The sequence below is a fragment of the Mus musculus genome, chromosome 5, assembly GCF_000001635.26.
Source record: "Mus musculus strain C57BL/6J chromosome 5, GRCm38.p6 C57BL/6J".
NCBI lineage: Eukaryota > Metazoa > Chordata > Mammalia > Rodentia > Muridae > Mus > Mus musculus.
Window position 1 is genome coordinate 44,430,785 of NC_000071.6, and position 12,148 is coordinate 44,442,932.

At 39.7% G+C, this 12,148-nt stretch overlaps 1 protein-coding gene and 1 long non-coding RNA gene across 2 annotated transcripts in view; one reads left to right on the plus strand and one right to left on the minus strand.

Moving 5' to 3' along the window:
* Gm40297 overlaps window positions 1-5,289 on the plus strand; it is a 5,411-nt gene extending 122 nt beyond the window's left edge. Inside the window, exons 1-3 of the long non-coding RNA XR_868404.2 lie at window positions 1-113; window positions 3,612-3,740; window positions 5,241-5,289. The exon at window positions 1-113 is cut by the window's left edge and continues 122 nt beyond it. This is a non-coding gene — a long non-coding RNA (predicted gene, 40297). The remainder of the gene's footprint in view (window positions 114-3,611; window positions 3,741-5,240) is intronic.
* The window catches only part of Ldb2 (LIM domain binding 2), a 363,805-nt gene continuing 356,827 nt past the window's right edge, over window positions 5,171-12,148 (minus strand). Inside the window, exon 8 of the mRNA XM_017320689.2 lies at window positions 5,171-5,408. Within this exon, the coding sequence (XP_017176178.1) occupies window positions 5,376-5,408 (33 nt within the window). The 3' untranslated portion in view covers window positions 5,171-5,375. The remainder of the gene's footprint in view (window positions 5,409-12,148) is intronic.

Sequence of the window (12,148 nt, forward strand, 5' to 3'; positions counted from 1 at the left end):
TTGTTTCCTTTTCTGTGTTTGCTTGCACAGATGACAGATAGGGAATTGTTCTATAGTCACTCATGCCAAGTTCCTCCTCTCAGCTCCTCAGGCTCCCATCTCTGGACCGTCAGGTAAGTGACCTGCAGAAATCCTACTGTGAAACTACTGACTGTTCCGTGTTCCTTCCTTCTGGGCTTCCTTAGCCACTGGCCACTTGGAAGAGTTTGCTCCTGGTAACAACCCTGAGTCATGTCAGTCCTGCTCCCAGCTAGTTACCAGTGTGGCTCTGGTCAGTGTCTTAACCTCCTTGGCCTCCTTCTGAATCTGTTAAAAGCAGACAATGAAAACACTCTATGCTCTATCGTAGAGATTAAATGGAGACAGATGAAATGCCAATGGCACCAAACAAGTGCTTTTGCAATGTTGGTTTCCTTTTCTTCTTTTACCCTTTTGAGGGTCCCCTGGGAACACCAGTGGAAGACTATCTCAGTTTAGTCTGTATGAATAGTTTCACTAAACTGGAGTGAGGGGGATAGATTGGAAATAGAATAATCGCCGTTCTGTGAATACATCTAATACAAACATAAGAGCTGGACAGGACTGTCCCTTTCCCAACTAACCATTAGTGTGCTTGGAACACATAGATCTCAGCAGGCTGGGTTGATGAGTTCTCCAGGAGTCACACAATGCTACTGTGCCCAGCCCCACCACTGTTCCGACAACCAGAGAAATTGTGAGCCTTTTACAAAGCTCTATCCCATATTTCATTCAGCTCTCAAAGAGGCTTGCTGAGCTACCTTGAGGGTGGATGATGGTTTCTGTTTTACAGACGACTTAGGTCTTTCTGTGTTTGCAGCAATATTGACCAAGTGAAGCTGGTGGAGAGCTTCTGTTCAGGTCATTGATGAGCGTTTCAGCTTTGACCACGCATCATAATCAATAGAACAGTTCAATAAAACAGAATTCTGGCCTCTTCAGAACTGCACCTCAGTAGGCCATGGGGTGTAGGGGGGGTAGGGGTGGAGACTGAAGTCTCCATTTCTCATGCTTTCAAGTCTCACTGAGAATATAGGTCTTGTGGAGTAGATTATAACTTTCTCTGTATCTCAGTGTCATTCAGATGAGCTTTAAAATTTCAGAGGGCAATCTTGCCACTGATTTTGATCTGAATCTATAAGGGTAGGACCTGGATTTCATTATTTTAAAAATCTCCCTAGGAGACTCTTAGACCCAGACATGATTGGCAGTCAGCATGACTGAGTTTGGAAGATCTAGCTTCAAAGCCCAAGTGTCACTATGGGTGGTGGAAGGTAGATTATATCAGTGATTCACAAATACGTCATAGGGAATGCTGTAGTGTTGTCTAAGTCTTCGTGAGTATGTGAGGGACTTAGTCTTAATGCACTCTTAATGTGTTCATGCTCAAACATGACTATTAAGTATTCTGGACTTTCACATTTGTTCTAAGTGGGCACAGTTGATGATTGAAGAGAACATCTTACAGAGCAGTTTGAGGTTGCCAGTCAGGTATGCTTGCTTTGGCATTGACTGTTGGCTAGTGTCTAGCAGCTTGATTTGGAGACTTCCTCCATGCTACTAAGGAAATAACAGTTTGGTGTGTCAAAAGCCTTCATCTCTGCAGAGCCAGCTTGTTTGGATGGGCTGTACAAATAGTGTGAACACAGAGGATCATATGTTGAAGAGACCAGAAACTTGGGTGACTAGCCCTTCATGAGAACTCGAGTCTGAGTTTCAGTGTATTTAATTGGGCAGAACACTGCACATGTTCTATTTTATTGCTGGAGAAAGGAACAGATTCTACATCTATAAACATCCCCTGGGGAGAGAGGACATGGAAGTCTTGCCTCTTGGTTCCTCTGGAGCAGTGTTATTCCCACTCTGACCCTGCCATGTATCCTTTTATCTGATAAAGTGTCAGTGATGTTGCTACTGCTTATGGTTCCCTGAGTCATTACAATCAAGTCATTGATGAGAAGATATTTGTAGGACTTTTTGATAATAGGACATTTAGAGAAAAGTGTTGGTATGCAACACACATCATGTTTAGTAGTAGTTTGTATATAAAATAGGATATCATTGTTTAGCAGATTTAGAAAAAAAGATGCTAGGTAGTCTGATATCTCTAAATTAACCTGGACAATTGAGATAGATCTGGAAGGAGTTGGGACAGATAAGACAGAATAACATCATACACAGGAAGGCAAGAGTGCCTATACCAGGCTCCTGGATCTTTACAGTGGACATTTCCTGATCCTTAGCATCTCCATACCTTTGTGCAACAGCAGATCACTTTTCAGGGTCACAACTTCCAGGGTAGCTTACTTTCTCTGCTGTCCTATCAGTGTCTCAAAACAGGGACCAGTCCTCCTGAGTTCCCAACCCATCCAAAAGGGGAAGAATTGAGCAAGAGTTTATGAACGGACCTTCGAGTCACCAGACTGGACATTCTATAAGGGTCCTTAGAGCCCTGCACAGGATAGGTTGTAGTCTTCTCATCTGGGTAGTGCCATGAGTTGGGGAACATGCTTGCTGATCAGAATTGGTGGGAAGACCAACACAATATTACAAAGAATACAGGCTCACTGCAGCTGGGAAGGCAACATAGACTCCCTTCTGCTCATTTGACAGAGGAGGAAGTGGGAACACAGAGGAGCCATAGCTCGGCTCTTTTATTCAGATAAGGTGAAAGGCATATTTCTGCACCCATCTGGTTCTGACCTTTATATATATATAAATATATATATTGGTCTTTTTGAGACAGGGTTTCTCTGTATAGCCCTGGCTGTCCTGGAACTCACCTTGTAGACCAGGCTGGCCTCAAACTCAGAAACCCACCTGCCTCTGCCTCCTGAGTACTGGGATTAAAGGCATGTGCCACCATACCTGGCTATTTATTACATACATATTGAAGTGAAATGAAATATTAAATTCTTGCTGCCAGGCAAGCACAGAGTTGTGTCTGCTGCCACACAATGAGTATCTGCAGCATACAACCCTCTTGATCTGTAATGGTTCATTTGGCTCTCTGTTAGTGACTGAACACTAATATTTATTCTATGTATATGAGCACTCTCTTCACACACATCAGAAGAGAGAATCAGATCTCACTGTAGATGGTTGTGAACTACCATGTGGTTGCTAGGAATTGAACACAGGACCTCTGGAAAAACAGTCAGTGCTCTTAACTGCTGAGCCATCTCTCCAGCCCTTGAACACTAATAGAAGACTTGTTCAAGATGATTCAATGCCAGTCTTCAGTTTTAAAGCATTGTCAATTTCCAAATCTTTCTTTCTTTTGTGCTGTCTCTTACAGCAATAATGAAATAGGTAGTATTTCCTCAGTGCTGACTAGATGTCAGGCACCATACTGAGCTGTGCACTCTCTATCTCATCTAATTCTTGCCAAGTGCCAGACGTGAATCATGACTTCATCCAATTTCATTCACTCCTAAGGCAACATGGTCTTTGTTAAATCAGCAATAAGTGTGGTAAATGATTAAATCTTGATGCCAGCCCCAGGATCCCAGAAATAAGTCAAATGCTGGTGATTGAGATTACAGTTCTGAATTAGGGCAGCCTTACACTCAAAGCCTTTTCTAATTGGACAGCTGGCACTCACTGACTGAAATGAGCCTGTAGCCCAAGAACTCTTGGAAATGATGGATCCCATCTCCTTCCCAACCAACTCAAATGTTGATCTGAGTGTGATTTCTAGCATCTGTTCTCTCAGGATTCAGGTAAATTATTTAATATCTCTGACCCATGTTCCCCATTTAAATAATGGATATCTATTTGTCTGTCTATCTATCTTATCTATCTATCTATCTATCTATCTATCTATCTATCTATCTATCTATCTACACAAACACACAAGCACACACATGAATGACAAAGAATCTACCTTTTTCACCATTAAGATTATTTCAATATTAAGATTATTTAGTCACTAGTCTGGCAAAAACACGGATCTTTAATATGGACACTCACGGAGTCAGTTGTTTGAGGAATATGAAGAGAAGTTCCGATTGTCTTTTGAGACCAAAAGGATGGCCCTATTATACTGGAGAGAGAAAGAGCTGAGCAGGGAACAGCCCCTGGAGATAAATAGCTTGAGAATTCTACCACTTGCTAGCTATGTAGGCTTGGGAACATTTTCTAGTTTCCATGTGTCTTTCTCAATCTGAAAAAAAATAAGGATAATATTTCTCATTTAGTTCATCTGGATCAAATGCTTTGAAGGGCATCTGACAAAAATTTGAGCATTCATATGTGCTAGCTGCCAATCTTATATTTATATGTGAATGTTATTTAATTTTATTTGGCTGTGGTCACATGATTTTGTGAGTCTGCATTACATATCTGAAGAGATTAAGGTTCCAAGAACTATGTTCTGATTCAGAGTCAGAATAATAACTCTTTAGACTCTCAAGTCAAAGTCTTCTCATAAGTTCATACTTAGAAAGAAAAAAAAAGTGTTACATAAAATGGGCTGAGGCACTGGGGACAGAACACTCAACTAGCATGTCCAACGCCCTGGATGTCATCTCCAGCACTGCACAGATGGGGTTAGGGAGCACATGTCTGCAATCCTTATACCAGGGAGGTGAAGGTTGGACAATCAGAAGTTCTAGGTCACCCTCTGTTACAAAGTCAATTTGAAGCCAGCCTAGGCTATGTAAGGTCCTGTCTCAGGCCAAAAAAAAAAAAAAAAAAAAAAAGACTAAAAACTGAGTCAGGGCAGGAAGAGTTTTGGTGAAGACTCCTGTTCACAAAGCAAAAGAGAAAGAAGAAGAAAGGTAGGTAGGTAGGAAGGAAGGAAGGAAGGAAGGAAGGAAGGAAGGAAGGAAGGAAGGGAAATGAAATAATACAAAACCTAAGGTTTCTAACAGTGACTTTGTTGCCTCTAAATGGATGATGGGTAGAGATAAGTGCATTCGTGGCAACTTCTTGCAGCCTGTGATGACTAGCTGTTAGTTTTTAAGAATCTTTCCAGACAGCCGAAAGTCCAGTGACAGCTTAACTTGATTGGGGGAGCAATATTCACCCCATAAAAATTCATAATCACTATACTAGAATACAACGAAAACTAATAGTCACTAGTGACTTGTTATGTGGAGGCCAAGCTGAAGGGATACAGAGAAGAAACAAGACTCCTCTTGGTATACTTTCTCCATAGTTTTTTTTAATGATTTATATTTATTATTTTTAATTATGTCTCTGTGTGCATGTTACTGCAGGTGTTCATAGAAGACAGAAGCATCCAGTTCCTTGGAGATAGCATTACAGAGACTGAGCTGCTTGATGTGGGTGCTGGGATGAGACTCAGCTCTTCTGGGAAGGCAGCAGGTGTTCTTACATGCTGGGCCATCTCTTCAGCTCCTTTTCGTATAGTCCCTTTTAAAAACCTATTCAAAATTGAAAAAAGAAAAAAAGACATGGAGTTTATGTCAAATTGACAGCATAGCCAAACAAAACTCAAATCTATTTTATGGGACTTTAGAACACTGAAGGCCTCGGTGGGAAATACTTTAAGGATACAAAGAATCACAATGAAAGGCTAAACACTTGTAAATGTTTTTGCTATTAATAGTAATTTCAATATTAATATTTTGAGGTTGTTTCTTTATGATGTTGGGTAGAGCAAATGAATAGTTATGTTAATGATCTCAGAAGTCAGCATCTTCATTGTATGAAGAAGAACAATTAAAAAGTAAAAGGCATTAACTGAAATCACCATAATGTTAGCACTGAATAAAAATCCCGCTAAGAAAACAGACTGTGCGTCATGTATTGAGTAGTCATGTATTGAGTAGTGTTTCATTCAGCCTCCAGCCTCAGATACGCTGGTTGGTTCTCTTAGAGGTTAACAGAGCTGAAGGCAGTTGATAGCTGCTGGGGGAGAGAGAATCCTTCTTTTTTGAGGGTGTTGGCAAGCTTCTCATACTCCAGGGCATGAGATGATCCTACCCCCATTCACATATGGGTAATATTAACTGAACTTAGGGACTTATCCAAAACAAAAGAAACGTAGAAAGTTGGGAAGGGGCTGTGTTAGGGGAGCTATTGAGAGAGTAGGAGAGAGAAATGGTGGCTATTTCATTGTATATATGTATGAAATTCTTAAAAATAATAAAAAAAAAACCAACCAAACAAGAAAGAGATGGACATCTCCTCCAAGGATACTATAGATTGCCTTTAGCTTCCATACACATGTGCATATGTACATATGAATGTACATATGAAGCAACACATAAATATGCATATAACTGAACATGCACACACATTAAGTATATAAGTAAATAGATTTTGCCTAAAAAGTTTATTAAATAACATAAACAAATACTTTCTTGAGAGTTGTTTAATAAATAGGTTGAATAAAATCCTTGTCATATTAATAATAAAATATAAAGAACCTATCAGTGCCACCGTTGGTGTGCCAATGTATGTCAAGTCCCATCACAACAAACACTCACGTGTTTATGGTGTCCCTGGTGTGAGAACACCAGCTGTGCTTCCAGTCCAGGAAAGTATAGAGCACATAAGTATGTTCTGTACATTAACATATACTCCTTCTCATGTATGAAATTGAGTCTTCCATGATGCTAGTAGCAGCCTTGGCAAGTGATGTCATGTCTTTTATTTGCACCAAGTGGCCACATCAAGTAATTGCCATACACCACGTAGATTTGTGGGCATTCATTCACTCTGTGACAATTGTGCAATGAAGAAATTACAGGGATGTCATTCTCAGAATGTATCCCTACTGATAAGTGACACGTCACTGTATATATTCACATGCACACATGCACAGACACACAGACCCCCCCACACACAGAGATGGGGGGGGAGAGAGGAGAGGGAGAGGCAGACGGGGAGGGAGAGGGACACTTTTTCCTACTTCTAATTCTAGATATCGAAGCAATATGAACCTCTTACATTCTAAGCACGGATAGTAATGTCCACAGTAAAAGAAGATTCTTGTGGGAAAGAGGCACATTTTTAGTTTGATGTCAAAATATGTTGTGGTGAGATGGATTGTGGATAATAAAAGACAAATTAGAGCTCATTTATGCCAAAAAAAGCAAGAAAACTTTCAATGTTTTATGGTATAGGTTTAAAAGACCTAGGAGCCAGCTTAAAATGTATCATAACATGTCACAAGAATTGAACATAGCAATTAGAAAGCTATGAGTCTGTAGGAATATTTTTTGAAAGAAAAGAAACTCATAATTTGAGGTAAAAAATTTTAAAACTAATCTTTAGAAATTGCTAATTATATAAACAGTTAAACATTTAACATATTGCCAGAAGAATTTATGTTTTGGTATTGATAGAAAAGTCCTAATTGATCCACCAAAAATTGTATAAAAGAATGTTATTTATTGGGGCTGGAGTGGGTAGTTAAGAACACATGCTGCTCTTGCAGAGAAGTTAGCTTCAATTCCTAGCACCTACACCCAGCGGTGCACATCAGCCTGTAACTGCAGTTCCAGAATTCCCATTGACTACTTCATGCCTCTTCTGGCACCTGCACACATACAGTGCACATCTATACATTCAGGCTTGCATATACACACACACCACCACAACCATCACCACCACCACCACATGAATAAATAAAAAAACAAAACAAAACAAAAAAACCCCAATTACCCACTTTCATTCAGCAAGATAAGCAGCAAATTGATACCCAAACCAAACAAGACTAGAACAGCAATGAAGCCAATGCCTGTAGTGAACATGGGAAGAATGACTGAGAACTTGTTTCTCACCGGACTGAAAAATCATTAACTGGTGAGATGGCTCAGTGGTTAAGAACACTGGGATTTCTTCCAGAGGTCCCGAGTTCAATTCTCAGCACCCACATGGTGGCTCATGACCATCTATAAAGAGATTTGATGCCCTCTTCTGGCATGTAGGCGTGCATGCAGACAGAGCACTTCTATATTTTAAAAAAAGACATAAGTACATTTTTGACAAATCAACTCAGTGTGAAACTGCTAGAAGAAAATGGCAGAGATGAAAATGTACATTTTATTCCAATCAAATCTATATTCTTGAATTGGATAACTGGGAAGATTGCAGCTGGATTTTTTCATTTACTTATAGATTTCACAACTCTCCCAAGAAGACAATTCCTTTATTCAATTGCTGCTTGATCTTGGAGGAAGAATGGATTAATTACTTTTTGTGGCCAATGCTACAATGCAGTGTGTCACACCCTAGAGCCCACATCCCTACAACATGAATGCAACACTGGGTTAAGACTAAGGACCACACTGCTGTGGGCATTTGTAACCGGGGAGAGATGAAATCAACCAGAGTAAGAGTTGAATAGAAATGGGTGTGTATGTCTCTGTTAGCATTTGGGCTGTTCCAGAGGTTTCATGCCTGGGTCTTAGCTTAGGATTGAGGGTTATTATGTCTGCTCAGTTGTTATGTAGTTGCTTCCTTCAGGACACTACCATTACCATCTTGAATCAGAATACCTCTCACCACCGGCAAAAGGTCCTGAGAACTCTATTCAGGGAGATTGGGAACAAGGGGTGAGTCTTTAGACCCTCATCTGAGTTTTCAATCACCCCTCCCCTTATCTCTCTTCCCTTTAGAAGATGTGTGGAACCCTGCCCCATCTGCACATGTTTGGGATGCGAGGAATATATAGAAGACAGAAGGTTGACTGGAGCTGGGATTCCAATAATGCATTTTTTCTAAGTTAACACTCATGCTAAGTAGGACTGTTTGGCCATGCAGCTGTCTAAGAGTGACCCAGGCTCCTGTTCATAGCTTCACATAAACTGACTTCTTCAACAAGTTGAACTTATGTGGAATGTTTTATCTGTTCTAACAGTGCCCTATCTGGGACAAATAGGCATTTCTGGACATCTCTCTAGGAAAAGTCATGAACAACAAGCAAACACTCTTTTCTACCACCCCAACATTGAGTCCTGAGCTTCATGTCTTCTCTTACCCCCTTAGCAAACGGAGTCCAGATCTGTCCCCTGCAGTCTGAGGTTGGGGCAGTGTAATGAAGGCAGTCCCTTGGTTTATAAGGTTAATACCACATGAAGTCACAGTCACATTTGAATCTCATAACCATATTTTCAGAGTCTCAGGACCACAATGCAGCTGGTGATGACACAGGACAAAAACTCATCAGGATTCCTTAGCTCTTGTGAATGTGTTTACTTCAGTGAATAAGTAGCATCCAAATGGAATCTTCTAGAAATTCACACAGTATAGGTTTTACATATGGGAAGTTTTTACACGTCAGCGGCACGGTGTCTGAGGAAGACCAATCTATAGCTGGTCCAAACTTTTGCCTCATTGCTTTGAGTTTTCAAGTATTTTCACCCCTTAGGTTTTTTCTAAGGATTTATTTATTTTAGTTCTTTGTGTCTTTCTGTGTAGATTATAAGCTGCCTGTATTTTGTTTTTTTCCTGGTAAAAGCTACCTTACATCAATAGAAATCAGCTAAATATGATTGTACTTTCAAGATCCTGCAAGTTTTCTCTATGTGCCTATCTTCCAAAATGCAGTAGAATTCACTCTAACTTTACATACTTATTAAATCTTGGAATAGAGGATAAGCAAAATGGAGTTGATAAAACTTCTCATCTCTGGAGGTAGCCAAAGGGTTAATTCACTAAGCAATGATTAAAAATAACACCTGAGTTATTTCAGAGTCATTTGCTTAAAGAGGCTGGCAGAGCTGCTGAAACCGTGTTCTTAAAAGCTTTTCTCAGGCCTTCAATCCTCCAGAGATCATTCAAAGAGAAGAATAAGACTTTATCTGATGAAATGAGAGCTAGAGGAGACTGTGATAAGAAGTGTTAAATGACTGTATCAAATAGAGACTCTGCTAAATGTCTCTGACATAGTTCGAGGGAAAAAGACATCATGAGACACCACATAGTCATTCAAGACTGGAGGGTGCATTTAGAATTGGTCAGATTTCCACAATGTTTTGAGGACCACATTAATTAAAGCAGTGCAAGCCAGGCAACGTCTCCCAGAGGAGCTGTGGCTCATCTTTAGATGATTGATAGATATTCATTGTTCATCTCTCTAGGCTACAGTGTCTTGATCTCCAGAATCGGAATAATAATAATATCTACCTCAAGAGGTTGTTCAAAGGAGCAGTTGAGAATGTTAATTTAAATATCTCAGAATGTAGTCTACAGTTAGAACTCTTCTAATCGTAAACTTACTCTTCTCAAGTCTGATTAAGTGCTTTCTTCTTTAATACCTACTATGAAATAAATACCTGAAATACCTCCCATGTGCTAGGTAGTGTGATAAAACATAATCTATTGGTTAGGCTCCTTGCTGATGCAATCAACTTCATGTATTTCAGTAAATCTATCAGAAGAATTTCTCTTTTAAAGAAGATACTTGGCTGTTAATGGAACCTTAGGAACGATCATGATTGATGGCTATACTGCTAGTATCTATCTACTAGAGCAATTATTTGTTGCCAGTGGAAAGGGATTCTAGGATTGTAGCCATTCCTGAAAGCTAGGTGTTAATCTTGTTGGAATGTATTCCACATAACTCTTCTCTTTTTGAAATACAACATCTGACCTTAAGTCTCTCATGTGTTCGTTTGATTGGAGACTAGTCCAAATGCCTAGATGTTCTAGCTGCAAGGGACTCTAATAACATGGTTTTCTGAGTTTCAACTGGATTTTAAAGTGAGTTTCTGTATTTTACCAAAAGCCAAGATAAATATCGACTGGACCTTGTCTTTGATTTTCACGAGCTCAATTTAGTGACAAGACAAGAGTTAATAAATTGTCACAAGGCCAGGACTATCAAAGCTTCTAATCTCTCCAAATATTGACTCTTGTAGCACTCTGTCTGACATTAGACATGGTGACATGACCTCTTTTAGTCTATGAGACTGTGCATGGAAATAATGGTTTGGAAGATGCAAGGGCTTTTGAAGAGGTATTTTAGACTTTTCTCATGTTTCCATTCTGTATTAGGAGAAATTTCTATTTTCCATGGGCAGGAACTTTAGTTTAAATTGAGAAGGCATGCGCATCAAACCCTAATGCAACTGCAGCCTGGCATAGTCATAGCATTAACACTACAGCTTCAACATGATCAGGAATAAATATTTGTCTTCATAACCTTTGGACATTTGAAGACTATTTTGTACATCATTCTTATAGCCAAATCTAACTGCTCCAAGAAAATTGTGGCGAGTACAGATACATACATCAAATGCTGAGGGAATTCTAGGAAAGGACTGGCTAGGAATGCATCATGGAGGAGTGGCTTAAGAGTTTGAGGGACATTTAGAATCATATAAACAGAAAAGCATATGGAAAACAATTCCAGGATGAAATATGCATAGTCAAAAGCTCAAAGACTGGCACTGGGAAATCCAATGGATCAGTTTTAGTGTTTCCCAAGATGTGGCAATGCCAGCATCATGTGATGTCTCTGAAAGGCAGCATTACTGCTCTATGACTTACCATCTCCACTTAAACTACCTTTTTTGTCTTGGTGTGCTTCGAGTATCGTCATAAAGATGAACATGTATGAAGTCTCACTCAGGGTTGAGTGAGGTCTTTTTTTCTAACATACAAAAGCAAACACTTAGCCATTAAAACTTTAAAGCTAATTTTCTACATGCTACCATTTTTTTTTGTTGTTGTGTTCCTTGTTGTCGTTGCTACCACTAATCATCTGTGGGATATCCCTTCCCTTTTGTTTTATTGGTAACAGAACCACAGTATGAGGGACTGTTATGCACAGTTAGGAATTCCCACCCTCCATGTTTTTCTGCTGACATTTTCTGGGTGCCTATATGAGTAGATCTTGGTCATTGAAACATAGAAATGTCAAGTTCATTGGGTGGTACTTCGAGAAAGACTTCTATTTTTCTCTGGTGCAAAAAGAATTGACAGGCAGGTACCTTGTGCTTCCCATTTTCCTTTTTTCTTCTAGAAACAAGGAAATTTCTGGAGTTAATTTCTGGGAGTAACAATGTCTTTAGTGCTAACTAGGATGTCTTCACATGAAGAGTATCAAAGCAGGAAGCTAGAGAAGACCGTTCCTTGTGGCCTTCCTTATGGTTCTTGCATCCCAGGTTCAATTTCTGGCTAAGATGAAGATGAGGGTGCTTGTTAGATG